Source organism: Pezoporus occidentalis, unplaced genomic scaffold (assembly GCF_034315485.1).
Source record: "Pezoporus occidentalis ecotype Australia unplaced genomic scaffold, CSIRO_AGI_Poc_V1 ctg219, whole genome shotgun sequence".
Taxonomy (NCBI): domain Eukaryota; kingdom Metazoa; phylum Chordata; class Aves; order Psittaciformes; family Psittacidae; genus Pezoporus; species Pezoporus occidentalis.
The window spans coordinates 419,931-445,352 of record NW_026914062.1 but is presented as its reverse complement, the minus strand read 5'-3'; the positions used below and the strand labels follow the sequence as shown (position 1 = coordinate 445,352).

General features: G+C 46.9%; 2 protein-coding genes across 4 annotated transcripts in view; one reads left to right on the top strand and one right to left on the bottom strand.

The window, feature by feature from the left end:
- The first annotated feature begins 1,689 nt into the window (after positions 1-1,689).
- On the top strand, positions 1,690-7,990 carry TAS1R3 (taste 1 receptor member 3). Its single transcript, XM_062620062.1, is given in 8 exon segments — positions 1,690-2,240; positions 2,243-2,310; positions 2,312-2,538; positions 3,373-3,673; positions 4,380-5,159; positions 5,511-5,714; positions 6,018-6,135; positions 6,585-7,990. Coding segments are annotated over 8 exon segments (2,682 nt in total). The 5' UTR covers positions 1,690-2,221; the 3' UTR covers positions 7,550-7,990.
- A 3,867-nt stretch (positions 7,991-11,857) lies between these two features.
- DVL1 (dishevelled segment polarity protein 1) overlaps positions 11,858-25,422 on the bottom strand; it is a 69,905-nt gene continuing 56,340 nt past the window's right edge. The window contains exons 9-16 of one of the 3 annotated variants that reach the window (XM_062620061.1): positions 25,317-25,393; positions 24,773-24,840; positions 23,615-23,764; positions 20,697-20,828; positions 19,810-19,977; positions 19,186-19,392; positions 17,859-17,905; positions 16,204-16,343 (exon numbers count right to left, since the gene is read on the bottom strand). In XM_062620061.1, the coding sequence (XP_062476045.1) occupies positions 17,895-17,905; positions 19,186-19,392; positions 19,810-19,977; positions 20,697-20,828; positions 23,615-23,764; positions 24,773-24,840; positions 25,317-25,393 (813 nt within the window). In that variant the 3' untranslated portion in view covers positions 16,204-16,343; positions 17,859-17,894. Of the gene's footprint in view, positions 16,344-17,858; positions 17,906-19,185; positions 19,393-19,809; positions 19,978-20,696; positions 20,829-23,614; positions 23,765-24,772; positions 24,841-25,316; positions 25,394-25,422 lie in introns of all 3 variants that reach the window. The other 2 variants (XM_062620058.1, XM_062620059.1) reach the window with 2 other exon arrangements.

Genomic DNA, 25,422 nt, shown 5'->3' with positions numbered 1-25,422 from the left:
TCCATAGGATAAATCCATGTATTCAAATGGAGCAGTTCCACGGTACAGACTACAAAACGCTGGGCCTCCCGTGCTGTCTGATAGAGATGCAGGTGGTATTTCACCTGTGTCATGTACTAAATGCCTTAAGTTATGTCAGCTAATGTCTGTCAAGTGAAAGAATGGTTCTGCTCTCTTTAGGTTTAGTGCAGAAATGGGAGTTATGGCCACATGGGAAAACTGCTTTTCCTCCCAACTGTTCCTCTTACGAGAGAAACAAACATTCATGTTCAGGATGGTTTCTGCCATTACCGAATCAAACTTGCTCAGCAGAGGAAAGAACTCAGTAGTTTACATCCAGTCATTCTGGGCAAAGGATGCTTCCAAGTAAAGCAGCTTTCCCTCAGCTCATTTACACAAGGCACTGCCTCGTGCTCATTCTGTTTCCCTAGTGCCCTGCCCTGTCTCCAAACAGAAACCTTTGTAACAGCCCCACTTTAGTCATCACTGAGTAGAACTGAGGGTCCTGCACTGGGCTTTGGGCAATTCAGTCTGGAGCTTTCACGAATGGGGCCAAATCCAGACGAGTAAAACCTTCCCCTGCAGAGAGCGGTGTTACTCGAGAGCTGCAGCAAGGGACACATTCACTAGAGGGAGGTGGGATACCGTGCACACAAATCCATCACATGAACTCTGTCCTTGCCACTTGATTCCACATGGAAGCACGGATGGCAGTAAATAATTCCCTGTGACTTCTACACTTTTCTCTATGCAGCTGAATTTGTGTTAGAACCTTTTACAAGTGACATGGTTAAAGCTAATACTTAAATATCCCATTAAGGGGAAGATAACCTTAAAAGGATGTCACTATAAGCTTACCTATAGAACATATATAAATGTATCCATGTAACATATAGAAGCATATCTATATAACGTATATGAACATATCCATATAACATATATGAACATATCCATATAACATATATGAACATATCCATATAACATATGAACATATCCATATAACATACCTGAACATATTCATATAACATACCTGAACATATCTACATAAGATATATGAACATATTTATAACGTATATGAACATACCTATATAACATGAACATACCCATATAACATATATGAACATATCCATATAACATATATAGGAACCTACAACTGTTGTTGCCCGCAGTACTCGTATACCCTTCATACATACTCTACCCTCGCAGCAGAAGAGGGCCATCACTTTGCCACTATCAGCAGGTTTTGTCATACAGTACAAATATACCATAAGCCAATAAAATGCAGCAAATGGAACCTTCCAGTTCAGAGCAAACCTGATACAATGCAAACCGTGACACAACCTGAATCACACCCTGTGCAGCCTGTACCCAAACCAAAGGGTTTCAGCTGAAGTTACCACCCCAGCTCAGTGTCAGAAAACTTCAGATGAGGCAACAACAGCTGCCTACAGGCAGCAGTAAAGCTGGGTAAGAGCTCACCTGCCTCGGAGTGCACGGTCCTGCTCCAGAAGAGTCCTTGCAGTGCTCCGAGGAAGGGCTGGTGATGCCCATGATGAGGTGACCTTGAATTAAACACAACAACAATAAAAGTGACTGCTGGGTAAGCCTCTCACCACCACCCTTCAGTTCACAGTGTATGCTGAGGTGCATTGAAAACCACATTATATGGCATTCTTTCAGTGCAGGCTGCTTGCAAGTAGCACACAGCACGCTCAGTTAACAGCAGGAAGCGATGCTGGTGAGCGATTCCTTCTCATCCTCCCTGTGTGTGATGCTTGTATGATGGTAACAGGCCCCATTCTCCTTGGCACACCTGGATTCTGCTCCTACCCAAGCTCATTCTCCTTGGCAATGCTTTTAGATGAGCAGCCCACATGGATTAAGATCTGCTCCCACTGTTACACAAGTCCCAAACCCAGTTGTTTTGGAAAACCATCAACAGGGACAGCTTCTACAACCATATTCCATTCAAGATGATGCTTCTTGTTTGGCTGGGGCAATGGGAGTTAATACAAAGGCTGTGTGTCCTAACTAGGGTTTACCACCAACCTACAGCAGCCCAACGTCCAGAGCTGCAGCAGTGAATTCAGCAAGTCACTGCTCGAGTAAAGGCTACTCACTGAGTAAGGAAAACAGGATTAGGCCAGTGGTTTGCAACCACACTCACAGGGTACTGGTGCATATTTGACTATTGCCCACTAAGCAAGCAGTGACACACTTGATGCATTTTGCTAACCAAATCCTTCCCTGACATTTTCATCTCTCCAAGTTCTATTTAAAGAGACTGAACTGGAGCTGGGGAGATGGGATCCCCCTTCCCCACGTCTCCGTGATGGGTTTTCCCCAAACCAGACAAAGAATGGTCCTGGAGCTGCTGCTCTGCTTGAGCTTTGCCTGTGCAGCAGCCCTCGAACCCACGTGCCTCTCGGCTCAGTTAAGAAAGCCTGGTGATTATATCCTAGGAGGCTTGTTCCCGTTTGGAATGGACATCCTAAACCTGACGGCGCGGTCAGAGCCCTCCTTAGTTGTGTGTGAAAGGTAAGAGGAACAGCAGCTTCGTAAGTACACATTAAGTTTGGTCACTTGGGCTGGGAGGAGAAAGGGAAACAGTTCTGGTAGTGACTGATGGGCTCATAGCTGATCATTGAAGGGGAGATGGGAACAGAGGTGCTGGAGCTGTGCCTGTTCTGCACCACCCACTTCTGAGTCTGAACTGGGAAATGGGTTTGTCTGCTTGATGCAGTCAGACTTACAAGCAGCACCAATCTGATGACAGCTTTTAGTGCATTGGCTTCCTTAGTGTTTGGAATCTAACACTTACAGTTGCTTTTGCTTCCAGATGGAATGAGAAGCATTCACTGCACTCCGCAGGCAGATGCCACATGGTGAGATTGTGCTATTTATTGCCTTTTATGAGGCAAAGGACACTCAAGTACTGTGCACAAGGTCACAACATCACCTGGCTTGTAGGCTTGCTGCTGTGCAGTGTTTCCTGCTCAGTTACACCAAGGTGGTTCACACCATCACATTACAAGCTACTTACAGCTCTTACAGTGGGAAGCACTGGCTTCATGGCAGCACACAAGGCTAAGGGCAGCAGTAAACATACTACAGGTCTCTCTGTACCTCTGTTTCTCCTGTGAAGCACAGATGTCTTTGTGGACAGACAAGACTAATCAGCTGTGAAAGGTGCTCACAGGCCCTCTACTCACAAGACAAGACTCACAAAGGCTGTGGGTACCAGGATGCTGACAGTGCCATGTACATCTGCCTTGGCAACAGGCAGGATGCTGAACCATCAGTGTGGAATAAGCTGATCAGCACGTTAACAGCCCTGATAAACCACGTAACTCCTGTCTCCTCTCACTGCAGGCTGTATGTAGACGGGCTAATATGGGCTCTAGGGATGAAGTTTGCCATCGACCAGATCAACAACTCCACTTCCCTTCTCCCGGGAGTGAAGCTGGGCTATGACATGTACGACACGTGCTTTGAGCCAGCCATGGCCCTGCAGCCCAGCCTGCTGTTCCTGACCCAGAACAGCACCACAGGCATCAGGGTCCTCTGCAACTACAGCGACTACCAGCCGCGAGTGACCGCTGTCATCGGGCCGTACAAGTCCGAACTCTGCCTGCTAACAGCCAAGCTGTTCAGCTTCTTCTGGATCCCACAGGTAAAGAAACGCCCTGGAGAAGCAAGAAATCCCCTTTTAGGTAGGCAAAGGGCTTGGATCAACAACTCTGTTGATGCTATTGGTCTCTACAGTAGGACTGTTGAAGCAGGTTCCAGTCTTTCCTCTGCTAAAGATTGCCTGGATAAGTCATTAAGCTTCCCTCCTGGACACAGTCCAGTGTCTAACATCCCAGAGAGAGAAGAGGCATAACTCAGGTTGCTGTGTGATCCATGTAAAATGGGAGTAAGAGAGCTCCCAGCATAAACTGGGAGGATCCCATGCAAATACATCCGTGACTGCAAGCTCTCAGTTCCCACAATAGAGCCAGCTGGAATGGTCAGGTAAACGCAGCCCTGAGCCGAGATATTCCTGAATCCTGGCTGCATCCCCCTTTGCACAAAGCAGCAAATTACTGTTGTCATTAATGATAAGGGCTGGTGCTGTGATGATGGACACAAATGACAGCAGAAGGAGATGGCCATGTGGGACAGCGCTACCAGAGACAAGTGATGGACCAGTTTATGGTTCTCTTGGTAAAGGCAGCCATGGTGGATGTTATCCCTTTAGATGAGTTCTTCCTTCCCATCACTGTTTAGAATCTAGTGCACCAAGACTAAGCAAAGGAGGTGGAGAGTGATCTGGGCTGTGGACACTTCCCTCCACATTACTCTTTGCCTTGCTTTCCCTCTTACCCTCTAACTCACAGGTCAGCTACGGAGCCAGCAGTGAGAAGCTCAGCAACACCGAGCTGTACCCAACCTTCTACCGCACTGTTCCGGGTGTTAAGAACTTGGTGAAAGCTGTGGCCCTGCTGCTGACCAAGTTTGGGTGGAACTGGATTGCCGTCATTGGAAGCGATGATGAACACGGCCGAGGAGCCCAGGAGCAATTCCTAAACATCGCTGAAAACCACAGCATCTGCATTGCATTCGAGGGGATCATTCCTACAGACCTGGCAGACCCCAATGCCAAACAATACCTGGAATACACCATTAACTTAATTAACAGGACCCAAGTCAACATCATTGTCCTTTTCTCTCATAGTCTGTCAGCCCAGGCCTTGCTGGAGCTCAGCATCAAGATGGGACTGGGCAAGAAGGTCTGGATTGGCACTGAAAGCTGGCTGCTGTCTGACATAGCCGCCTCCATCCCGCATATCCAGAGCGTCGGGATAGTCTTAGGCTTCATTACGAAAACCAGCCCAGTCCCTGGCTTCCAGGAATACGTTGCTGACCTCTTCGCCTCTGTCCAGCAGGAGGACTTCTGCCAGGAGTCCAGAGAACTCAACCAGCTCCTGAGCCCGGACACGCTGGGCGCGCGCTGCAAGCAGTGCGACCGCGTCTCGCTGCGGGCCGTGGCGTCCTCGCTGAGCCGAGCCCAGGTAGAGCCCGTGCACGTCGCCGTCTACAGCGTGGCCCACGCGCTGCACCGAGCCCTGGGGTGCAGCCAGCACGAGTGTCCCAGGGCACCCATCAGGCCTTGGCAGGTGAGGAAAGGGGAACGCTGCAGGTTTGCACCCGGTCTGCACACAGGCACATGGGGAAGGGACCTTAAAGCTCATCCAGCTCCAACCCCTGCCATGAAGAGGGACCCCTTCTACCAGAGCAGCTTGCTCCAAGCCCCTGTGTCCAACCTGGCCTTGAACACTGCCAGGGGTGGGGCAGCCACAGTAAGGTTCTGGCTCCCACTAATCACACGGTTGGTAATGCAGGCAGAAGGCCCAGAACCACCATCACAGCCCTCATAAGGGACAACTGATTTCAGCCAGACACCAGCTTGCTGCATTGTGAACATCACCTGTACCAGTATTTACTGTCTATTTTCATGTTCTCCTCAGCTGCTGCAGTTCATGGATAGCTTCCCCTTCGAGGTAAATGGCCAACAGTTCAGGTTTGATCAATCCCATGGCACGAGAACCGGCTACAAGCTTATATTCTGGTCCTGGGAAAACAACACCCTTCAGTATCTACCTTTGGGTGACTATGGAGAGTCCTTGTACATCAATGAGTCCCAGATGGAGCTTCACACTAAGGATTCAGAGGTAAAAACAGTGGGTAAAAGCACAAACAGTCACTAAGTGAAGTAACCCATTCTGCCACTTCTATAGGACTGTTCACAAGGCGCTCTCTGCCTGCATGCTGCTCCCATAAGGTGTGTGTGGGACCCAGCTCCTGCTCCTCTGCAAGCATGTAACCCACCTCCATTGTGCTGAACTAGGGAAAGTACTCCCAGAGCTGTCTGAATTTCAGCTATGGCTTGATCCCAGCACAGCCAGCTTCCAGTGTGTGGTGATAATGGTGCTTCTGAAAGCATCTGGCTGATGTGCGTTCTTCCTCTTGCCTAGGAGACCACACAGTGCTTCAAACAGTGTAAACCAGGACAGGTCAGACAAACCAAAGGATTCCACCACTGCTGCTATGACTGCACAGACTGTCCAGAGAACACCTTCTGGAATGCTAAAGGTGAGGTCTGGGAAACTCAATGGATTTAACTGTATTATGTCTGTCTGCTGGTGGAGATCACAAAGGTGCACAGATCTTCAGTGGGGCACATTCCTCTGCTGATCCCAAAGAGGATGTATAAGGGCAATACTATTACCTCAAGAGGTAGGAGAAGTGTATGATGAAATGCTGGGGTCAGAGGTAGAAGAGAGTCCTATGGTGAAATTTTGGGATCTTTTGGAAGTTGGTGATCCTGGGGAAGGGAAACAGAGCCAAGAGGTATGTGGGTCCTTTTAGGGGGAGGGTGGAGGAGCAGAGGTGGGGGAAAGAGACTGAACTACCACAAGCTCTGGAGATCCCATACACTTAGGAAGGGGGCAAAGCAGCACCAAGTCCTGCCTGCCCCATCCTCAAGGACAGCACAGCACTCCCTGCAAGGTGGTCACCAGGTCCTCACTGCTGCTTTGCAGACAGCTCCACGTGCACTCCCTGCCGCCAGGACCAGTGGTCCCCTGCCCAGAGCACGCGATGCTACAACCGCAGCGAGCGGTACCTGTTCTGGACCGAGCCCCTCGCCATTGCCTTGCTGACACTGATGTCCATCACCATGACCCTGGCCTGTCTGGCAGCACTGCTCTTCCTAAAGAACCTCGAGACCCCCCTTGTGCAGGCCTCTGGAGGCAAACTGAGCCTCTTTGCCTTGCTCACGCTCCTGCTGCTGTGTCTCAGCTGCTGCCTCTACATAGGGAAGCCCAGCAGCAACATCTGTATGATCCAGCCCATGGTCTACACCCTGTGCCTCAGTGCTTGCTTCTCCACCTTCTTCATCAAGTCCCTTGAGATCACCCTTGTGACAGAGTTCCCTCACTGTGCCCCCACCTACTTGCACTGGGTGACCCAGAGGAGGGCCTGGCTCCTCGTCGCCCTGTGCCTGCTGCCCGAGTGCTTGTTCTGCCTTGGCTACCTTCACTTGGGCCCTGACTACCTGGTGGTTGACTACAAGTCGCTGCCCACCGAAGTGCTGCTCCTGTGTAACACCGAGTCCTGGTTTGCCTTTGCTCTGATGCACGGCTACAACGGCTGCTTAGGCTCTGCCTGCTTCCTGTGCACCTTCATGGTCCAGGCCTCTGGGAAGAAGTACAACTTTGCCAGAGGGATCACGTTTGCCTTCCTCATCTATTTCATCGTCTATATCTTCTTCATTGCTGTATTTGTCACACTGAAATCAGTGCTGAGGGCTGTGGCGCAGGTTGGTACCATGCTGATCATCAGCCTGGGTATCCTGGTGACCTACTATATCCCCAAATGCTACATCATTGTGCTTAAGCCTCACCTCAACACAGTGGATTACTTCCAGAATTCCATTGAAGAGGAGCCAGAGGACTCCTCAACAAGAGACAATAATCCAGATCCACCATCACCTGCTCCTCAATAGAAGCTGCCTGTATCTGAACGAGATAACGCTGTTTATGGTGACTCTATGGTCCCAGACACAATCACCAGACAAAATACAGCCTTATCCAGCGGGCTGGACACTAGGAGCAGAGCTTTTAAGTTGCAAAGCATAGGGCTTTACTCAATGAGCTAAAGCAAAACACCCCCCAAGCAGAGCAGCATCCATCCTCTCTGTAGCTATCTGCTTGTTTCATCACTCACAAGTGTAGAGAACTGCTCCAGATATATCCATGCATCCTTTCCCAGGCCTTAAAAGAACCTTCAAAGATATTCAACAGCACAGAAACTAGAACACCAAAAGGGAATCATCTGAAAAGGTGTGAGATTACAGACCACAAATAGAAATCCTTGTGATTAATGATACTAAGAGTAGCTATCTACACAGGACCCTCTATAAAGATCTTCTCCTAGCAAACAACAGCAGAAAATACAGCTCCTGTGCAGGTCTGCTCCTCTTAGATACAGGAGGTAGATGAGGGGAGGGAACAGAACCAAAAGGTCCTGCACACTGCCGCTCTGTCCTTGCAGTCTGTACATGTATCTAGTGCGTCTGTGCACCCACCTTATTAAATATGGAGTCAATGACATCCTAACAGCTCTGGGTCTCTTTTTTACCCTACAGTCAATGCAAATGGGCTGTGAAACTGGTTCTAGTGGCTACCAGGATCCCTGATACAGCCGTCCCCACTGTCCCTGTAAATGAGATGCTGTGACAGGACACTGATCCTCTGGGCTGCCCTCTTGCTGCTATTTAAACAGTGGGGTCACACCTTCACAGTATGGTACTGAGGAAGTTCTGCTTATTTGGACTGAGGTTTAGAGGATACCTGGAAAGGTACATGGGAAGCTAAGAACATAGGAGAGGACACAAAGAAACGGATGTGTCCTGCACAAACTGAGGTACAGGGAAAAAACCATGTTCAGACCAAGGAGCCTCTCTGGTTTTAAGATGGAAAGGCCAAGCAAAGCTTCTGATGATAACCACTGCTCATCTAGCTCATGATATCATCACTACCCCGCTGCAGCATATTCACTGGTCCTTACACGTCACTGCCTATTGAAACAAAGCACAAGATGGAACCTGTATTTCTCAAGAGATTTCACAGTTTCATTCCAACTCAGAACAACTGTAGTTATTCAGGCCAGAATCCCAGTAAAACTGGGATGTTTGTCACCTAAATTATGCTGTACAAGCTTAGATAGAGTAATATAAATCATTATCATCATTCACCTCTTCCAGTATGAAGTCCGGTTTGATATCTCTGCCATGACACAAAAAGCTGCACTTGCCAAACTCAATGCTCAAATCTGTGTCACATTTTCCATGGAAAACAACTTCTTTTTGTGTTTCCTTGACTGCTTTGTCACAACAGGCACAGGAGCCGCGCTGCTCCGCACAGGCAGCTGCACGCACGAGATGAAGAGTACAGCACCCAGTCAAATTGCACTTCACCCACTGGTGCTTCATGAACATGCGTTTGCAAAGAGCATGGAAATGAGGACGAGAGGCACGGAAACGAAGAGTGCAAAGCACACTATCCAAAGGCAGGGCACAAAGTTCCTCCCCTCTCTAAAACCACACAAAGATCAGCACAGAGGAGCAGCGCTTACCCAGGGGGGCATTCCCCAAAATCAATCAATCACTTATTCCTCAAAGAAGAGTCATCACAAAGCACTTGTCAGCCTCACAGCTGCCGTGCCTTTGCTTTACTTGTCCACATTTTCTAGGTCTTGCAAAGCATTTATTAGGACTCATTAGAGCCTATGTGATGCAGCTGTGTGCACAGGTGATGGAGCTGATGGCCTGGGCCTGCTCTGCTCACCTTCACGACTGCAGGATCTTTATCCCTGCCTAACAAAGCCCAGCAGCAGCACCTTCCCTTTTGTCTTAGGTGTTTCCAGAGCCAACGAAGATGTTCACCAGTTTTGATCCTTATTATAACCTTCTCTTTAGTGTAATACACATGAATACACATTTATTACACACCTCTGCCCTTCCAAAAGGCTGGAGAGAAACCAGCCAGCCCAGAGCTTTGGCAGAGATCAAGTAAGAAAAGAGGAGAGGGTCTGTTGGATCACACAGCATCACAGTACCAATCAGCATTGTCTCAATGTCTACTTATAAACCACAAGTACTAGTGCAATAGGAGGTGGCTCATCAGGTACACTGTGCTACCAACTATCAGCCAACAGTTATTAAATATTAGCCATGTAGTGCCTCTTCATGTCAAGAAAGTGGCAGCCAGCGCTCAACCTTTACTTTTCCTAACAGTGCAGATGCAATACAGGAGAGGATTTATCTTTAATCATACTGAGAGGAATGATGACATCTCTCCTTCAGTTCAAAAGTAAAGGATACAACCTGATCCAACACTTTTTAACCAATACCACCATACTTATTCTTTCAAAGCACAATTAGGCTCCAACGCAGTTGTTAAGAAGCTCATTGTGTGATACTGAAATGAAGCAACCAGCCAAGTGCTTCCTCCAAGTGAAACCAGAAATATCTTAGCAAAAGGCTCTTCACAGTAACTTTTTATCCTTTAAACAACCCTTATTCCATGCAAACCATGCAAAGAGAAAATGGAGAAGCTGCACCATTATTCCACGTTGCTACCCAACAGCAGCAAGGCAATAATCAGGTCACATCACTGAGATCTTTTATCTTCCCCACTCACTTTGACAAGCAACTCTACTGCTCTTTTATTCCATACATTGAAGCTTTTCCATCTGTGCACTACATTGTATTGGAAGTTTACTCATCAATTCAGCTCCATTAAGGAATCTGCAAATTCATCCAAACCAGGGAATATTCTCTTTGTTAAGTGAAGAGCTTTGTGGTGCACTGCAGAGCACTGCAGGCAGTTTTGTGGCCACCTGAAGATAAAACTCTCCTGATATACTTGAGGAAAAACATGAGATATTTAACAAAAACAGTGCTCAGATTCATTCAAACCAGCAAAAATCTCACCTCAAGACTGGAAATCCTTGTTTCTGGAGACTGCAGCAAGTCTTCATGAGCACATTGTTGCACCTCAGGATCTCAGCAGTTCTCCTCATTCCAGTGCTGTGATTTCATAGCAGAGAAGCATTAAGTAGCTTTGGCTCATCATTCCAGAAATAGAGAAGGAAAAATGCCCTATTTAGCTCTATTGCTTCTTTCTGGCAGCAGAGCTACAGCCACCACAGACTGAGTTTTCCTTTAGGTGGAAGGGGAAGGAAGGGCAAAGCAGCTGATTAAAGTACTCAATCAGTTGGAGACACCTGCAGACAATTCAAACCAGCTCAGCTGGAGTCCATTAGCCTCAGTAAAAGAACATGTCCAAAACTCTGATCATTTCATATTACCTGGGAAAATGCTGGCTAGAACTTTTTGTACCCTATGTAAATAAATATGGTTTCAGAAGGAGAAGATGGGGAATTCTTAAGGCTTTCTCATAGGCTCTTGCTATAAATCTGCTGCAGAACTGCACCATTTATAGTGGGTGCTTCCATAATAACTGCTGCTTTGTCCCTCCCTTTGCTGTTTGATCTCTACCAGCTAAGAAGAGGGAACGTGCCTCATCAAGGTGTTCTTTGTGCATGAACCACTCAGACTTTGTCCTTATGTTGCGTGACAAATACACTGATTTAAGGCTTACCAGTTAGTCTGCAAAGTGGTGTCCTAATGATCCTAGCTTGTCTCTGCTGGAGTGCATGTGCACAGTCCACAAGAAGGGAATATTCACATGGAACAGCTGAATACACTGATGGGCTCTACCAGCAGATTCATCTCCTGGGTCTGCAGGCAGGAAAACATGTTCCAGCTCATGGTCTTTGTAACAGGATGTATCCTTTTACTTCCACAGACTTCCTCCAGCCTTTCCTGTACACCTACCCCTGCCAAGCTGTGAGAGGGAGAAGCTCAATATTAAGAAGGGCAATTCAAGAGGAAAGCACAAGTTCTGTGCCAGTGTATTAGTCATTAGCTCAGAGCTACAGCTCTGATGAACGGCAGGGCCTTGTGCCACATGGCATTTAACCTAAATGGAAGAGCCAGGCCTCTGCGCTTCAATCATCTGTGACCTGGTTTAGTGATGAACACTGATCGGGTTCCTGTCATGCTTTGAACTGGAAGCACTTCCAAAGTACCCTGGAATCCCAGAACTCCCAGTTGGTAGCTCCTGAGCATCATCTCCTGTGAAGCTTCAGTGTGGCAGGGAAAAAAGAGCAAGATTCAACCAGTATTTCATCATTCTGGTATAAAAGATAATGCAGTAGTGCAAAGAACTGAAGACATACACTGTGGTTATCACATAAAATTAAAAGCTTTTTAGTGTTTAAAATAGCATTTACACATAAGCAGCTATATATTAACTATACAGACACTTGGGTTTTAATACAATATCTACAAAAAAGAATTCAATTATGCAATAGACATTTAACAGGAACAGTGCAGTCCATGCTAATAAGAGGTCACTCTTTGAGTAGAACCAATTCTAGAATAGGCAATAGTCTGGGGTTTCAGTATTTAAAATCAGGTAACTTTGTTCCTCTACTGTACAGAAAATTCTTTACATGGATTTCTAATCACTGATTAGAATTAATAATTTTAAGTCAATCTCATTACAATCCAGTTAAATGCAAACCAAAAACAATTACATCAACTCATGAGCTGTCAAGTCTCCAGATGGGACTGCCCATTTCAACAGAACAAAAATAACAGCAAAAGTCAATGTCTGTGCATCATTGCTTGCCATCCAATAGACCTTTGGATAAAGTGTCCAGGGGATTCTTACCTTGGAGAAGTAGATTTATTAACAGGAGGTAAAAGACAATTGCAGTGCTTTTAAGACTATTTGCCAAAACACCTTACTCCTCAGAGTTAATACACTGGGTGGGTACCACTACCCCTATAGCACTACCTCCTCTGGACAGGAGACATCACCCCAAAGTGTTTTCTCACCCTCTTCTATGATCTTCCAAACATACCTGTTAGTCCTTGTGAAGTTATTGGCATCAACACATGCAGAGCACAGGCAGGTGTCAAGGGTCTCGCTTCCAGAACAAGAATGGCAACTATTTAAGGCTCCTGTTTTGATGCTCTTTCAGTGCCCTGTACAGCAAACCCACAACTCCTCACTGTGGTTAGAAGGCACAGGTCAAATTCTAGTGCCCAGCCAGCGCCAGTTACTTGACATTAAAAGAGTAAAGTTTTAGGTCCTGGTGAGAGAAACGGTTCTGCAGGATGCCAGCCCTCTAACTCCCTTCCACCTGGCTCAGTGCTTCCTGTTGTGAGTAGCTTCATGGGCATCAGTGGCACTTTCTTCTATAGGTAGTACTGTACCCAATAGGAGAAACTTGCACAGTTAAGCCCCCTTGTTGCAAAGACACGTGCACATGCATCGAAAGCCAAGGGTGGGATTTGGGATATCTCCTGTCTCCGTTCACTTCTGAACATTAAGAGCTAGCAATGGTTCAGGCCTAACCTTCCATTCACTCAAACCAGCCTCTCCACTATACACTACAGGGCAGGGAAATCAAGCTTCTGTTTTACACACAGTGGCCATTCTGTATTGCACTGTTCACAGGAGGGTCATTTACATACTCCTACTGCTCTCTGTAAATGGCGGGTTCTACACACTATACAGTATTACCCAACCAGCACATCTGTCAGTACATTCAGAGCACCCAGCATTTGCCTGAAATGGATTCCTGCTTGTGGGTGAAGCTATTCCAGGCTGGATTTAGCAGCCTGATGTCCTCAGCTTTCCCACACCTATGTTAGGGACTGTCAGCCTCATCCCAGAGTTACCCACAAACACACAGGTATATAACACAGTCGTTTCAACGTAGCAGCATAGACCAGCAAGACACAGAAGAGATTCTGCCAACAGCATAACAAGAAGAAGACAAATAAAACCCCAGGAGGTGTGTAAACTCTTGCAAAGACATAAGAAAATTAAATAGGTTTCTTCCATGGGTGAAAGCTCAGCCCCCAGCTTTAATCCCTTCTGGAAATAGCTTACTAAAGAATGACACTTTTCCTCCAGCCCTGGAAGTTCTGCCTGAAGACAAAGTGGGCCAGAAACATCCTAATATAGAAGAGATGAGAGAAGTTGAAATTCATTTAAGAGTAGAACCACAAGTGATTGTCAGTAAAGTCACAGACTCCTTAACAGTGCCTCCTGGAGACACAGCACATTACAGGACTCTTTCACCCTGATTTATTCCATTGCTTTAAGTGTCAATCTGTCCGAACAACTTACTGAGTGCAGTCAGCATCTTTGCTGTGTTACTGGGAGGAGGAAGGGAAAAGAAGGATCCTGTTGCCCAGTCAAGCTTTAGGTAGCGTCATTCTTTTGAAGAAGCCACCACCACCTCTGCAGTCTGCGTTAGCACCAGTTTCAGGAACATGATGTAGCTTTTGTAAAGCAAACTGCCCCCAAACCACTCAGCTCGTTTAGAAGTAACCGCAGTACCCGGCCTGAGTGCCAACAGCTTCCCAAACGCCTAGATCCCTCTGGAAGTCAGACATCAGTCTCCAGAGACATGTGAAACTGTTACTCTGACTCCTGTAAAAGGGATGGGTTTACACACAGACCTGTAGTAAGGAAAGAAGCAGTGAAAAACGTAACATACAAAATGGACAGGTGGAAGAGTGAAGGGTGAAAACCTCCATGTATGAAAGCTCCATGTACATAGTGAGAGAGACACGTTCTCTTCTGACATGCACATCGGATAGTCACACTACCCATAAAGCATGGAACAGAACAAAAAGAAGCTTCTTACCAGCGAAGAAAAGGCTCATATACAGTAAAGACTGAATTAAAAGCACCTGCCCTAAAACCTGCCAGAAGCAGGTATCTCACAAAAGAGGATTTAACTGAGGCACGGCCCCATGGTCAAATGCCACTAAGTGCAGCTTAACACACAGTTCCCATTAGATGAGCCACTGGAACAGTGTGGGTGTGCTCTCACCATGCCCTCATCCAGATACTTGAGAAAGGCTTCTTAAACATCAGTGAAAGCTCCTGAACATCCTTTATCAAGCATCCATAGCCTTAGAGTGAAAAACAGAGTAATGGGGATATACAACAGCAGCTGCTTAAGTCAGAGCTTCCCAGCAGGAGCTTTAGCATGGGGCTCACTCTGTGTCAGGTATAAAGGTTCATTCATTGTACCATTTATGAACTGTTCTCAAAACACCCTCTCACCTCACTGCTAACATCTATAGCCCCCATCCCTTGGGTAACACTGCCATCGGGATTAGACATCTCCAGGTTCCTACGTCAAACAAAAAGAGAAGGATAGATACTGCTCAGAAACGAAGAGGAGAAAAAGAGGTGATCAAAATGAATAGCCATGTCCCAGTGGGAGCCAGGATTTACCTGCATCTCTGCTAGAGTGGGATAAATGTCTGCCTTCAAAAGGGAAAAGCTGCAGCTACACTGAGAATCGTGTAGCTGCAATTGTCCTGTTGGTGTGGAAACAACTTCTACAACCTGTAAGCAAGTGCATAATATGACCAGAAGAAACAGGCACATCTGTCAGCAGGGATGTGTCTGAAATGCCCAGACTGCAGCTACAAAGTCACTATCAGGATACTCAATGAGATAACTTTACAAGTTCTGCACAATGAACACATACAGTAGCAAGACTCCAGCACTCCCTTGATAAGAGTATCTAAAACAACCCCAAAGAAAACCAAAGGAAGATCGATTTATACTCCCTAGTGAGCAGAAGAAGGTAGCCACAACTTTGCCTTCGGCTAGGAATCGGTTTGAGCCTGCTCCTTTCCAAGCACGTGTTGTCTTGCGGGTGCCACGGCTGCGTAGAGTGCTGATGTGCATCCAAGAGCGAGCATGACAAGGCAGTATCACAGATACCAGCCAGCGGTCAGTTTTTGCCTTGTAAGAGGAAAAAGCAGGGAAAAATAAAAGTGCTCCTATGCATTACTGGAAATTTAGAAGTCATGGGAAAGAAGAGTCCTTGAATCAGCCCAAAAGATACACTAATTGCATTGAAGTAGGTGCCACAATTACCAAAGCTCATTAAGATGTGAATATACACCAGCCATTCACAACCAAAAACAAGGAGGAGGGGGGGGAAACAAACCCAGGATGAAGAACAGATGCCATCGATTTGCTGGTATTTAGCAATCCCAGGAGATACTGTTGTTGCTGTTGTTCCTTTTGGTGGGGATTTTGTGTGGTTTGCTGATGTTTCTGCAACACAACTGCAACCCAGGAAGGGGCGACATGCAAGACAGCCAAGGTCCTTCCATCACGCGTTCGACAATGACCAGATTGCCCACCCAGCCCCAAAACAATCCCCCCCACCCCACCCCAAACAAGCCCTTCCCCAAGCAGAGTCTGAAGGCACTTCCTCTCACATGATGTCAACAAAGAATTCACAAGGGTTGCCCATAGCCTTCTGGAAGGACTGCCGGCTCCCCGTCAGCTCCGGAGGCACGGAGCTCAGTTCCCTTACGGGGGGCCCTCCGGGGGGACCGCTTGTCCCATAGACTTTGGAGCCCAGCTTGGGGAGGTTGTAGAGGGGTGGCACTCCTGGAGGCCCATAGGAGTGGTGGCTTCTCTCGCTGTGGGTGGCAGAGCCGTGGCTCCGGTGGCTGAGCTGGCTGAGGGGCCGCTCGCGCCGCACGCCGCTGGCGCCGCTGCGGGCGGTGTGGTCGGACTCGCTGCCGCTGCCGTTGGACTTGCGGTCCTTGTCCCTGCCAAGAGCCCTCCTGCTGGTCTCGCTGGTGCTTCGGTTCGAGCCGCTGCTTTTGCTTCCTAAAGGCCCCGGGTGAGAAGGGATACATGGAAAAGGAGGAATTAGCTCACGTTCGCTGGCGGCTCCTGCATCAACCGATGCGGGTACGAGCATCGTGATGGCAACAGTGATGACAAAACCAGGTCCGAACGTGCTGCTGGTGGCTTAGGGGATTCAGCAATGACAGCTGGTAGAACAAAGCTGACAAGGTTGTGCCATGCACAGGTACACGTAGACACCTCAGAGCTTGCACAGTGAAAGCAGCAGCTAGCCCAGAACCAGAACTGAAAGCCATCTGCTCTGCTGCCTCCCCACTGACTGCAGGGAGGGGAGGAGCAGAAACAGAAAGGAGAAGCAGGCATTTGGGTTTTGACTCAAGCCAACGAGGGTCAGTGTAGTTGTAACTGTCTCTGGTACCTTCTATGGGCAAAAGCTCCCCAAAAAGAAACTCATTTGCCTTCTCTATCATCCTTGGTCACAGCAGGGACAGACCACCTGCGGTTAACTGATGTCCTGTCAAATCATATAATCCAGGTTGGAAGGGACCTCAAGGATCATCTGGTCCAATCTACCTTAGCAAAGTATGACTTCTGTTGGCTTCATTGGAGATCTTAATATGGATTCAGCTGCCTCCACTACCAAGATTCATTAAGGTGAGCTTTCTGAAGAGGTAAGGTGCTCCCTGAGCTGTCATTTCAAATGTCTCATAACAATCTCGTACTAACAATGAAGAGAGGAGAAACTACCTGTTAGCAGGTCAACTGGTACAGCCTTGCTCCAAAGAACAACACAGAGATCACCTCCAAGAAGGATCTCTGTAAGCTCAGTGTGGCACATGTTCACAGTGGAAGAAAATGGACAGCTTAACCCTTCCACAGCAAATATAGCCTCTATCTTTGTCTCCTGATGCGTTCTGTTGCCAAACACTGTGTTAATCTCAAAACATATGACATCCAGTGGGCTCTGGAGCAGGGCTCTTGTTCACCAGATGCATTCAGCTATGATCTAACATTGCACATAGAAGAGAGAGTCCAGAAGAAACCCAATTCTAACACTCTGTATTGAGAGTGCCCAATGCAGTCTCATGTCCCAGTACTCTTAATACCTGCCTGAGACACCTGGGCAGTGCTCAAGTGCCTTTCAGTATATGGAGCAGTGGAAGGGCACTCATAGATAAATGCAATCCATACGGACAACATCACTAATAAATCAGGAGCTGGGATTATTCATTTATTCATTGTATGAAGGGCAGTGAGGAGAGTGGTGATGGGATATTCCCATCTCACTGACAGATGAGGTACCTGATGCCATTCCCTCTGCAGCTGCTGCAGCACAGTCACACAGGGGCCAGACAGGTTGACAGGCTAATGCCACGCTATTGGACTATTGTATTGAGACAGGTTGAGGGTCCAAGACAAGTAAAAAGGGAAAAATAAAGAATAAATAAGAAAAAAAAATACAGCTAAACATTTGGGTCACAAGAATCTAAATGATCATGCTGTGAATTCATTGTTATGGAGGCATTTGAAGCTTACCAATCCCCTAGAGTCAGCCATTCCTCTATGAATCCTTCAGTCTAACGCTTGCTCAGGACAAAACAAGGGAATAACAGTTACAGACAAGAAACAACACAGAAGTGTAGTTTCCAAAGAAGAACAAGTGTTGAAACCCTTCAAAACTGAACACCTTGGTGCCTTTCACAAGGCTCTCTTTGGCCAGTAACACAGGTTGCATGGATGAAATACCAAACCTTTCCTATTCCAGCAGCAGAGATCTCATGATCCCTCAGAAACACATCATCACAGTCTTCCCAGTACAAGCAGCTTGCAGATCTGAAAGCTTTGGATACCCCTGTGAGCTTCCTCACAGACACTTCTTAGTCTGAGATAAGGTGGGCTCAATAGGCCTAAAAGTTCCTGTTAGGGAACTGTTTTGCAGCCCCTAACCGGCTGTGGTTAACAAGAAGAAGCTGCATCCAAATTACTGGATGTTCACCACAAAAACACAGAGAATCCTCACCCTTGCTTTAATGGCAGCATTTCCAAAAGCAAACTCTGGAGATGATTTTAAACCCCCCCAGACCATCTGTACAGACAAAAACCACATCATTTTTATTTAGCGAGGTTTAAAATGAACCCAAAGTTATCCTAGGGCAGGAAAGGAGGAGGTCAGGTTTTTAATCCATGCAGTATTACCTTTTTTGCCCTGTCATGTATTACAAAAGAGACTCTCCTCCCTGTGAGCAGTGTTTCAGCCCTGTAAACCATCTGCTGGCCACCTCATGCTTGTCTCACACAAGAAAAGGGAGTGATTTTCCTTTTGTACTGAGCACTGACGTGAAAGCAAAGAGCCCCTTGGTTCTAATCCCTGCTCCATCAGCAACAAAATGGCCTAATTTCTAGCAACATCAAGTGCCCCACCGTTAGCAATGGCTCTGACCTCTAAAAGGGGGGCAACAGTTTACCTGTTTTAACAGGGTGGACAACTGAGTCATTAATGTTGGCCTGATCAGCATTACCCAAGCAGTAGTTTAACATGTGGTGCTGTTGGGTAGGAAAAGCACAGATACCCATGCTACCAGCTTGGCTCTAGTTCCCACAGGCATTTTGCATGGGGTTCAGAATTCCAGCACAACTATAACCAGCATCTTTTCCATCCTATTCTGTTCTGCTGACTCGCTTAAAGCATCGCTGGCGGTTTCAATACAGAGCTGAAAGGCTAACTCACTCCATCACATACACAGAATCCATGCAGGTAGCACACAAATCCACAAGACAGGAGCACAGACAGCACAAAGGACCTCAAGCAAATGGTTAGGGGTAATGACAGCTGTAGGAATAAATCCCAGATGAATCAGCTTACCTTCACTTTGCTGGCTCCCTGCACTGCCGCTTCCATAGCTAAAGCCTGGGTCTTGGTACGCTGGCGGAAAACACGGAGGGGGCAGAGGATACTGATAGGGGTATCCTTGGCCTAATGGCCAGGGAGCAGCAGGATGTGGAAGTGGAGCAAGGGTATCCTGATCCGAGGCTCCGCTGGAACCATTGTTAAGGTTCAGTGCAGCCATATCTGGAAAAGAGAGAAAAGGTGAAGGCTCTGTCCTTACCCAGCAGCTGGCTCCTGCACATTAACAGCATCAACAGGGACCAGAGGGATTCAGCCCCCAGGGGTCACTCAAAAAACTGCCAGACATTAGTATCTACCACTGGTACCAAGGTACCTTTCCAGCATTTCCAACATGAGGAATCATCCCCGTTTTACAGCTTGGAAATGGAGTCTGACTGACAAGCAGGAAGTCTGTGGCATCACCAGAAATAAATCCTGCTTTCTTGAGCCTCAGTGCAATGCCCTGTTTGCTAAGTTCATCCTCTTCCAAGTGGTCCTCTTGTCCTGTAGCTTCAGAACACCCACTTGTGGATTCCCTCTCTGTGCATCCTATGAGCAGACCACACACACCTCTTTGCCCTTTACAGACAAGGAACTTACTGCCACAGAGGTCTCCAAAGACATAATAGCACTGTTCTGAGAAGGTGATTTTGTTCACAGTGTGCCTGAGGTAGCCGTGTTTTAACATGCTGCTGGCATATTTGCGTGCCTCTCGTCGGTCTTTGAAGCCTTCCACGTGTGTGTAAAGCCAGTCAACCACATCTGCTCCTAAAATGGGAAGACGAAGAGGAGACCCAGGATCAGCAGAGGCAAATCGAGCTTTATGGGTTTCTAATGTTCACATTATCACATAGACCCCTAGGACTGAATAAAAACATGAACAGGCAGCAATCTTGTTGCAAAGAGCTTAAAAGATCAAAGACTCAGCCTGAGTGCTGAAGTAGTTACACCAAACATCAATAAAGCAAGCAAAGAATCATCTCACATCCATTTGAACACCACATTAACAGTGACACCAAATAAGCACACAGAAAATGCTACAGTTTCATTGTTCAACCCCTTCTGAGCTGCAGTAATGAAAATGACACAGGATTTACTGAACAAAAGTGACCGGAGAGTCATCTTCCTCCAAAGACCTGGATTTTCCTCTTTCTCAGCAAAGGGTAACTACAACCCAGGCTAAATGGCAGCACTTCAGGTCACAGGGCAAAGAGAATCAAAGGCAGACCTGTGGTAATTTAATTAAGATGCCTTATTAGGGCTGTGTGGCTGCCTGGAGCATGCAGTAGCTTTGGCTGTCCAGGCTCAAACATGACCTGTTAGTTCTCTTCTGTCTTGCTTAAGAGCTGCTCACAAATCCTAAGTCAAGGGCATATAAGAGGTCACAGACAGGCAAAAAGAAGTTCATCTAAAGATAGCCCCTTCAGCCTACTTCCTAAACCCCACTGATTTCTTCCCCCCCCCCAGCATCCCTTTGAGCTGCTTACCTATCACTGCATTGGAGATGGTAATTTTCAACCACATCCTGTCCCGAATTTCAAGGCCTGAGTCTGGTAGCTGCATCACCTTGACAATAGTAGCCATGTCACTCTTCACAGTTAAGGGAGATTCTTCTAATTCTAAAAGAGAGAAAGGTCACATGCTTCCTTGAAATGAAACGAGTCCTAAAACAACTTCTCAGCTCCCGGTTTGGATGACACGTTTCCAGTTCACCACCAGATGCAAAACCAGACCCAAAGGTTCCCAAATGCACCCTCATCAATTGTAAACTTCACACCAGTTCTTCACAGATTGTGTTCAGTGTAACCAGTTCAGTCACTGAGATGCTGAGTCCCTGCATGTCTTGACTTCAGGTCAGTGCTGCACTCCTTCAACCCATGAAGGCCATGGACAGCCTCTGCCCACCCAACAGTTCAGTGCACTGAATGCAAAACTCTGCAGGATAAGGTTTTCTGGCTTGTAGTTTAGCTTTTGAGTTAACAGTCAGGACCAATGCCCATCTGCATGGAGAAAGATGACAACCATGTCTCAATCAATGTCCATTTGGGTATTTAAGAGCTGGACATCAGCATAACTGGGGAGTGTTGAAACTGGAACAGAAAGCTTCCATCATCAGGGTAAAGGCTGGGGGTTTCCTTCAAAATACAGCTTCCAGGATGCCAATGGTGGCAGCTTTACAAGGTAACAACTCACTCAGTGCAGCATTACTTTGTTCTGCACCTTTCCTGCAGAACACTTCAAATACTGCTACCCCCAACTGCAGTCATCACTGCTCAATCCATACTTCACACACTCTTGAGGCAGAACAGCCTCACCAGGGACTTCGTACTTGGCTTATTGATTGTCATAACAGAACCAGAACAGGGCTGAGATTCACCCTGCTCAACTGAGGTGCCTCCCAGAGGAGTCTAGTTCCTTTAGAAACTCCTCTACCATACAAAGTGGCACCTATCTTGAAAGCCCAGTGGGATGAATCCGGGATCAACAGCCCACGAGCCTTGTGTTCTGCACAGTACTCAATCATCCTGACTATGTTCTTTGGATACAGCACTTCCTTCCTGCTCCCATCTTCTCAGCCCAGCAAAACTCATGTTTTCATGACTTGAGCACATGTACCCTGTGTTTTCAGACCGTTCCAGCAGGAATTCAGAAGCCCTCCTCCCCTCGCTTCTCCCAGCTCCCACATCACCCACCTTTCAAGGCACAAGGGAACCGATTTTGTTCTTTTCCAGCAACCCCAAACTTTGATAAGAGGCACAAGAAGCGTGAAGCAACGAGAGCTGAAAATGCTTCTTTCAGTATGTGTGCTGCTAAAGTGCACATAAACATCCCAGAGCATCTCTGCACGCAGTTTCGGTACTTCCAAAGCTTGAATAAACAGAGTTTGCTTTTGCTTTAAGTTAGTTTGGTTAGTGGCAAAAAGCAACATGTTTGTCTGGGGGTGGAAAAAGCCCAATACACCAATATTCAAGTAAAGAATGTGGGAAGCAATAGATTGTATTTTCTTGGAGACCTGTGATCTACATATAAAGAACAACACTGGCCAAGGCAGAGTTCAACACTCACAACCCACTGCAAGAGAATATTCTCCTGCATCAGCCAGAACACTGCTGAGAAATAAGGTATTCTTGAAGCAATAATTCCTATGAAACACCTCAGTCTGCCTTGGTTTGCACAGTCCTGTTTCTGAACAAAACACAGAGCTAGCACAGAGCGATTCCTACTGGGTGGTGGTGATTTGTACAGCCCCAGAATCCCAGCTGCTTTAATCACTAGCATCAATGTGATGGTGGCTGTGCAAAGGCTTCAGGTGTAACTTCACTTTGGCTCTGGAAGCTGGAGAGCAAAAGAATGCCAATCAGAAGGGAAGCAGTCCTTTAGTCCATTTGCATTACCCTGGCCTTGCTAGACAAAGTAAAACAGGAGACATTCACAGTGCTTAAAACAAGGACCCATGAAACAGGCTTCTCTAGGATGACTCTATTAATTCACTGCTTCCCCTTTCACAGCCAGACACTGTAGAACAGACACGCTATTTGTTTCAAACACCAGTGACTCTGGCCTCAGAGGATCTGAAACAGAGACTCCTGAACACAAAAAGCAAGAACCTCCATGCTGAAGGAAGCTCTTGGTTCTCTGAGGTATCAGTGCACAGCCTCTCCTCTCCTCCTCCATTCCTCCCCAACTCTGTCTTTCCTGTCAAAAACAACACGTACACTTTGTACCTGGGGCTCTGAGGTGCTGCCTGCCCTGTTCTGGGGGGTAACAGGACTGAACTGTGTTAAACAGAGGGTCACAATAAAGGCCAGGGGTCCTCTGCATTTTCTTGCATTCAGGAAAGGAAGCGCCGTCAGTCACTGGCATAGAAATGAGAAGCTGTCTCCAGAAATGTGGTTCTGCTCCCAGATAACCTTTATTTTAAAAGTAGGATTGAGGGGCACATTACATTTGGTTTTTCCTTATTCAATTAATTGTAGAAGTATAAAAAAGTATAAAAGAAGGCTACGTGAATAGCAGTGGAAGATTTCCTATGTGCTACACCGCTACCATCATTATCCAGTGACATCTACCTGAAGTAAATCATGTCAATTCATTAAAAACCAGTCAAATGCAAGGAGGAAGCTCTCACGTTCACCTAAGGGGAATAAAGGTGGAGACCTGCCTTGTAACTTTAAAAGGGACCAGAAACCACCTCTTCCTGAACGTGAACCACTGGGTTAACTTCTGACCTTCAGAGAAAGGCTTTATGCTCCCCCTAAGAATCACAGATTTAAGAAAGCATTCAAGAGTTGTGTGGTGCTGTCGTTTTCATGGTGCCTGTGGCCGGGGTTGGGTTGTGCACAGCTCTGCACTGCTGGCCCCGAGCAGAAGGCACCTGCCCTGTGCTGGCCGCAGTGTGACTTACTTTCCGAATCGGGAATTGAGCTTGTTAGTGAGGAGCTGGTAGATGTGGTGATGCTCATGGAGGGGCTCATACCGTAACGGGGGTACGCTCCCGTCATGGCTGTGGTATGAGAGATCCACGCTGCAGGGTCAATTGGCCTCACTGGTTCAGCTGCAAAACAACCAGGAAGGGAGAAAGAGAGACATGGAATCAGGTCGGCAATAAACACAGAGACCTAGAGTAGAAGGAATGGTTTAGGGTACACAAGTCCTGACAGTACAACTAAGATTGTCCCAGCATAAGAGAACAAAAAGCACCTTGCCAGCAGTAGCTGGATTCCTCTAGCAATTGGATATAACACAGTAGGATAAAACCATGACATTCCTGTTCCTGTAGCTGCAGTAGGAGGTATTCCCCTGTGTGGGAAAGAAGCTATGAGTCCAGTACTAATCTCTCACTATTATTCCATACAATGAGATAGAGAGTCTCATTTCGCCATGACACAAAGTATGACCAAATGCTTTGCCCCAGGTGATGGGAAGTTCTCTCCCTACTTCTAAGGGTCTTGGATCCAAAATAACCACTCAGAAGGTGAATCAGAACAGCAGCTTTAGAGTTCTGTATTTGCAGAGATGAAGCATCACGGACTTTTCCCCTCAATGTTTTCAGCAGCCACAATGAAACCTTTTAGGACTGGCACAGTCTTTCAAGATAAACAGGTAAGACATATAAAGACCAGCTGAAGAGACCAGTGTCAGTGAAAATTACACTCAGGCCTTAAGAAGAGCACATAGCAGGTCATTTATCAAGCTGGGATTTTCCTTACGATTCCTAAGGACTTAACTGGGTGAGCTCCCACAGTCTGCACCAGGCCACTGCACTAATTTCAATGGACAATACTATCCTCATCTTCTTGGAAGGACTGGTAACACCCTGGTTTCAGTATCCTAAGCAGAGCACTCACCAGTAGGAGGCATCTGTGTGTTTGACACACGAGCACAGATCTTTTATAGCTACTGAAAGGATCTCAAACCCCTGCCTCCCAAAAAAAACACAACCCAACTTAAAAGCACCAAACTTGCAGGGAATGGCAATCTGTTAGAGGCCAAAATAGCTGAAAATACCCTGGACCTTGAGGGCTCCACAGGAACCCAGCAAAGAGCACAAGTATGTACTCACCCCTGGGGATGGTGAAATAACTCCTGGGAGTAGGGTCCCAGCATTTGGCTACTGTTAGGCTGATAGGTCTAGGAAGAAAGAAAACAAGGGTGACTCTCAACTCTCCCTACAGAAGTTGTAACTGCTACAATGAGCTCTCTAAAACGAACGTATTCCTACCCAACAGCTGCCAAGTACATTCTCAGACTGCTTTTGAGATGCTTGTCCAAGTATTTTCAGTATGAACAGGTACCAGGATGGTGGTGGTTTTGCACAGATCATGAGCACTGCTGCTGAAATCTGGTCAAACGATCAGCTCTTGAGCTATTAAAACACCCATCACATAAACAAATAGTGCTACTGAAACCAGGCAACTCCTAGGTTGTGTTGGCTTTGGCTGGCACCTTGGAACTAGTCTCACCTACTCATCAGTTACACCAAGATGTTCAGAGTTGAGATAAGCTGGTTGCTTATTGAGCTCCAAATGCTGATTTCTCTGAGGCTTGCCCAACACCAACAACTGCAGATGGAGGAGAAGCAACGAGAGATTTGGGAAGATGCTCACCCTGGTTTGGAGACTATTTCCCGTAACACCCGAACTGCATCATCGTTGCTCATGTTCTCAAAATTGACATCATTCACCTGCAATGTTGCAGAAAGCAGAGGTCAGA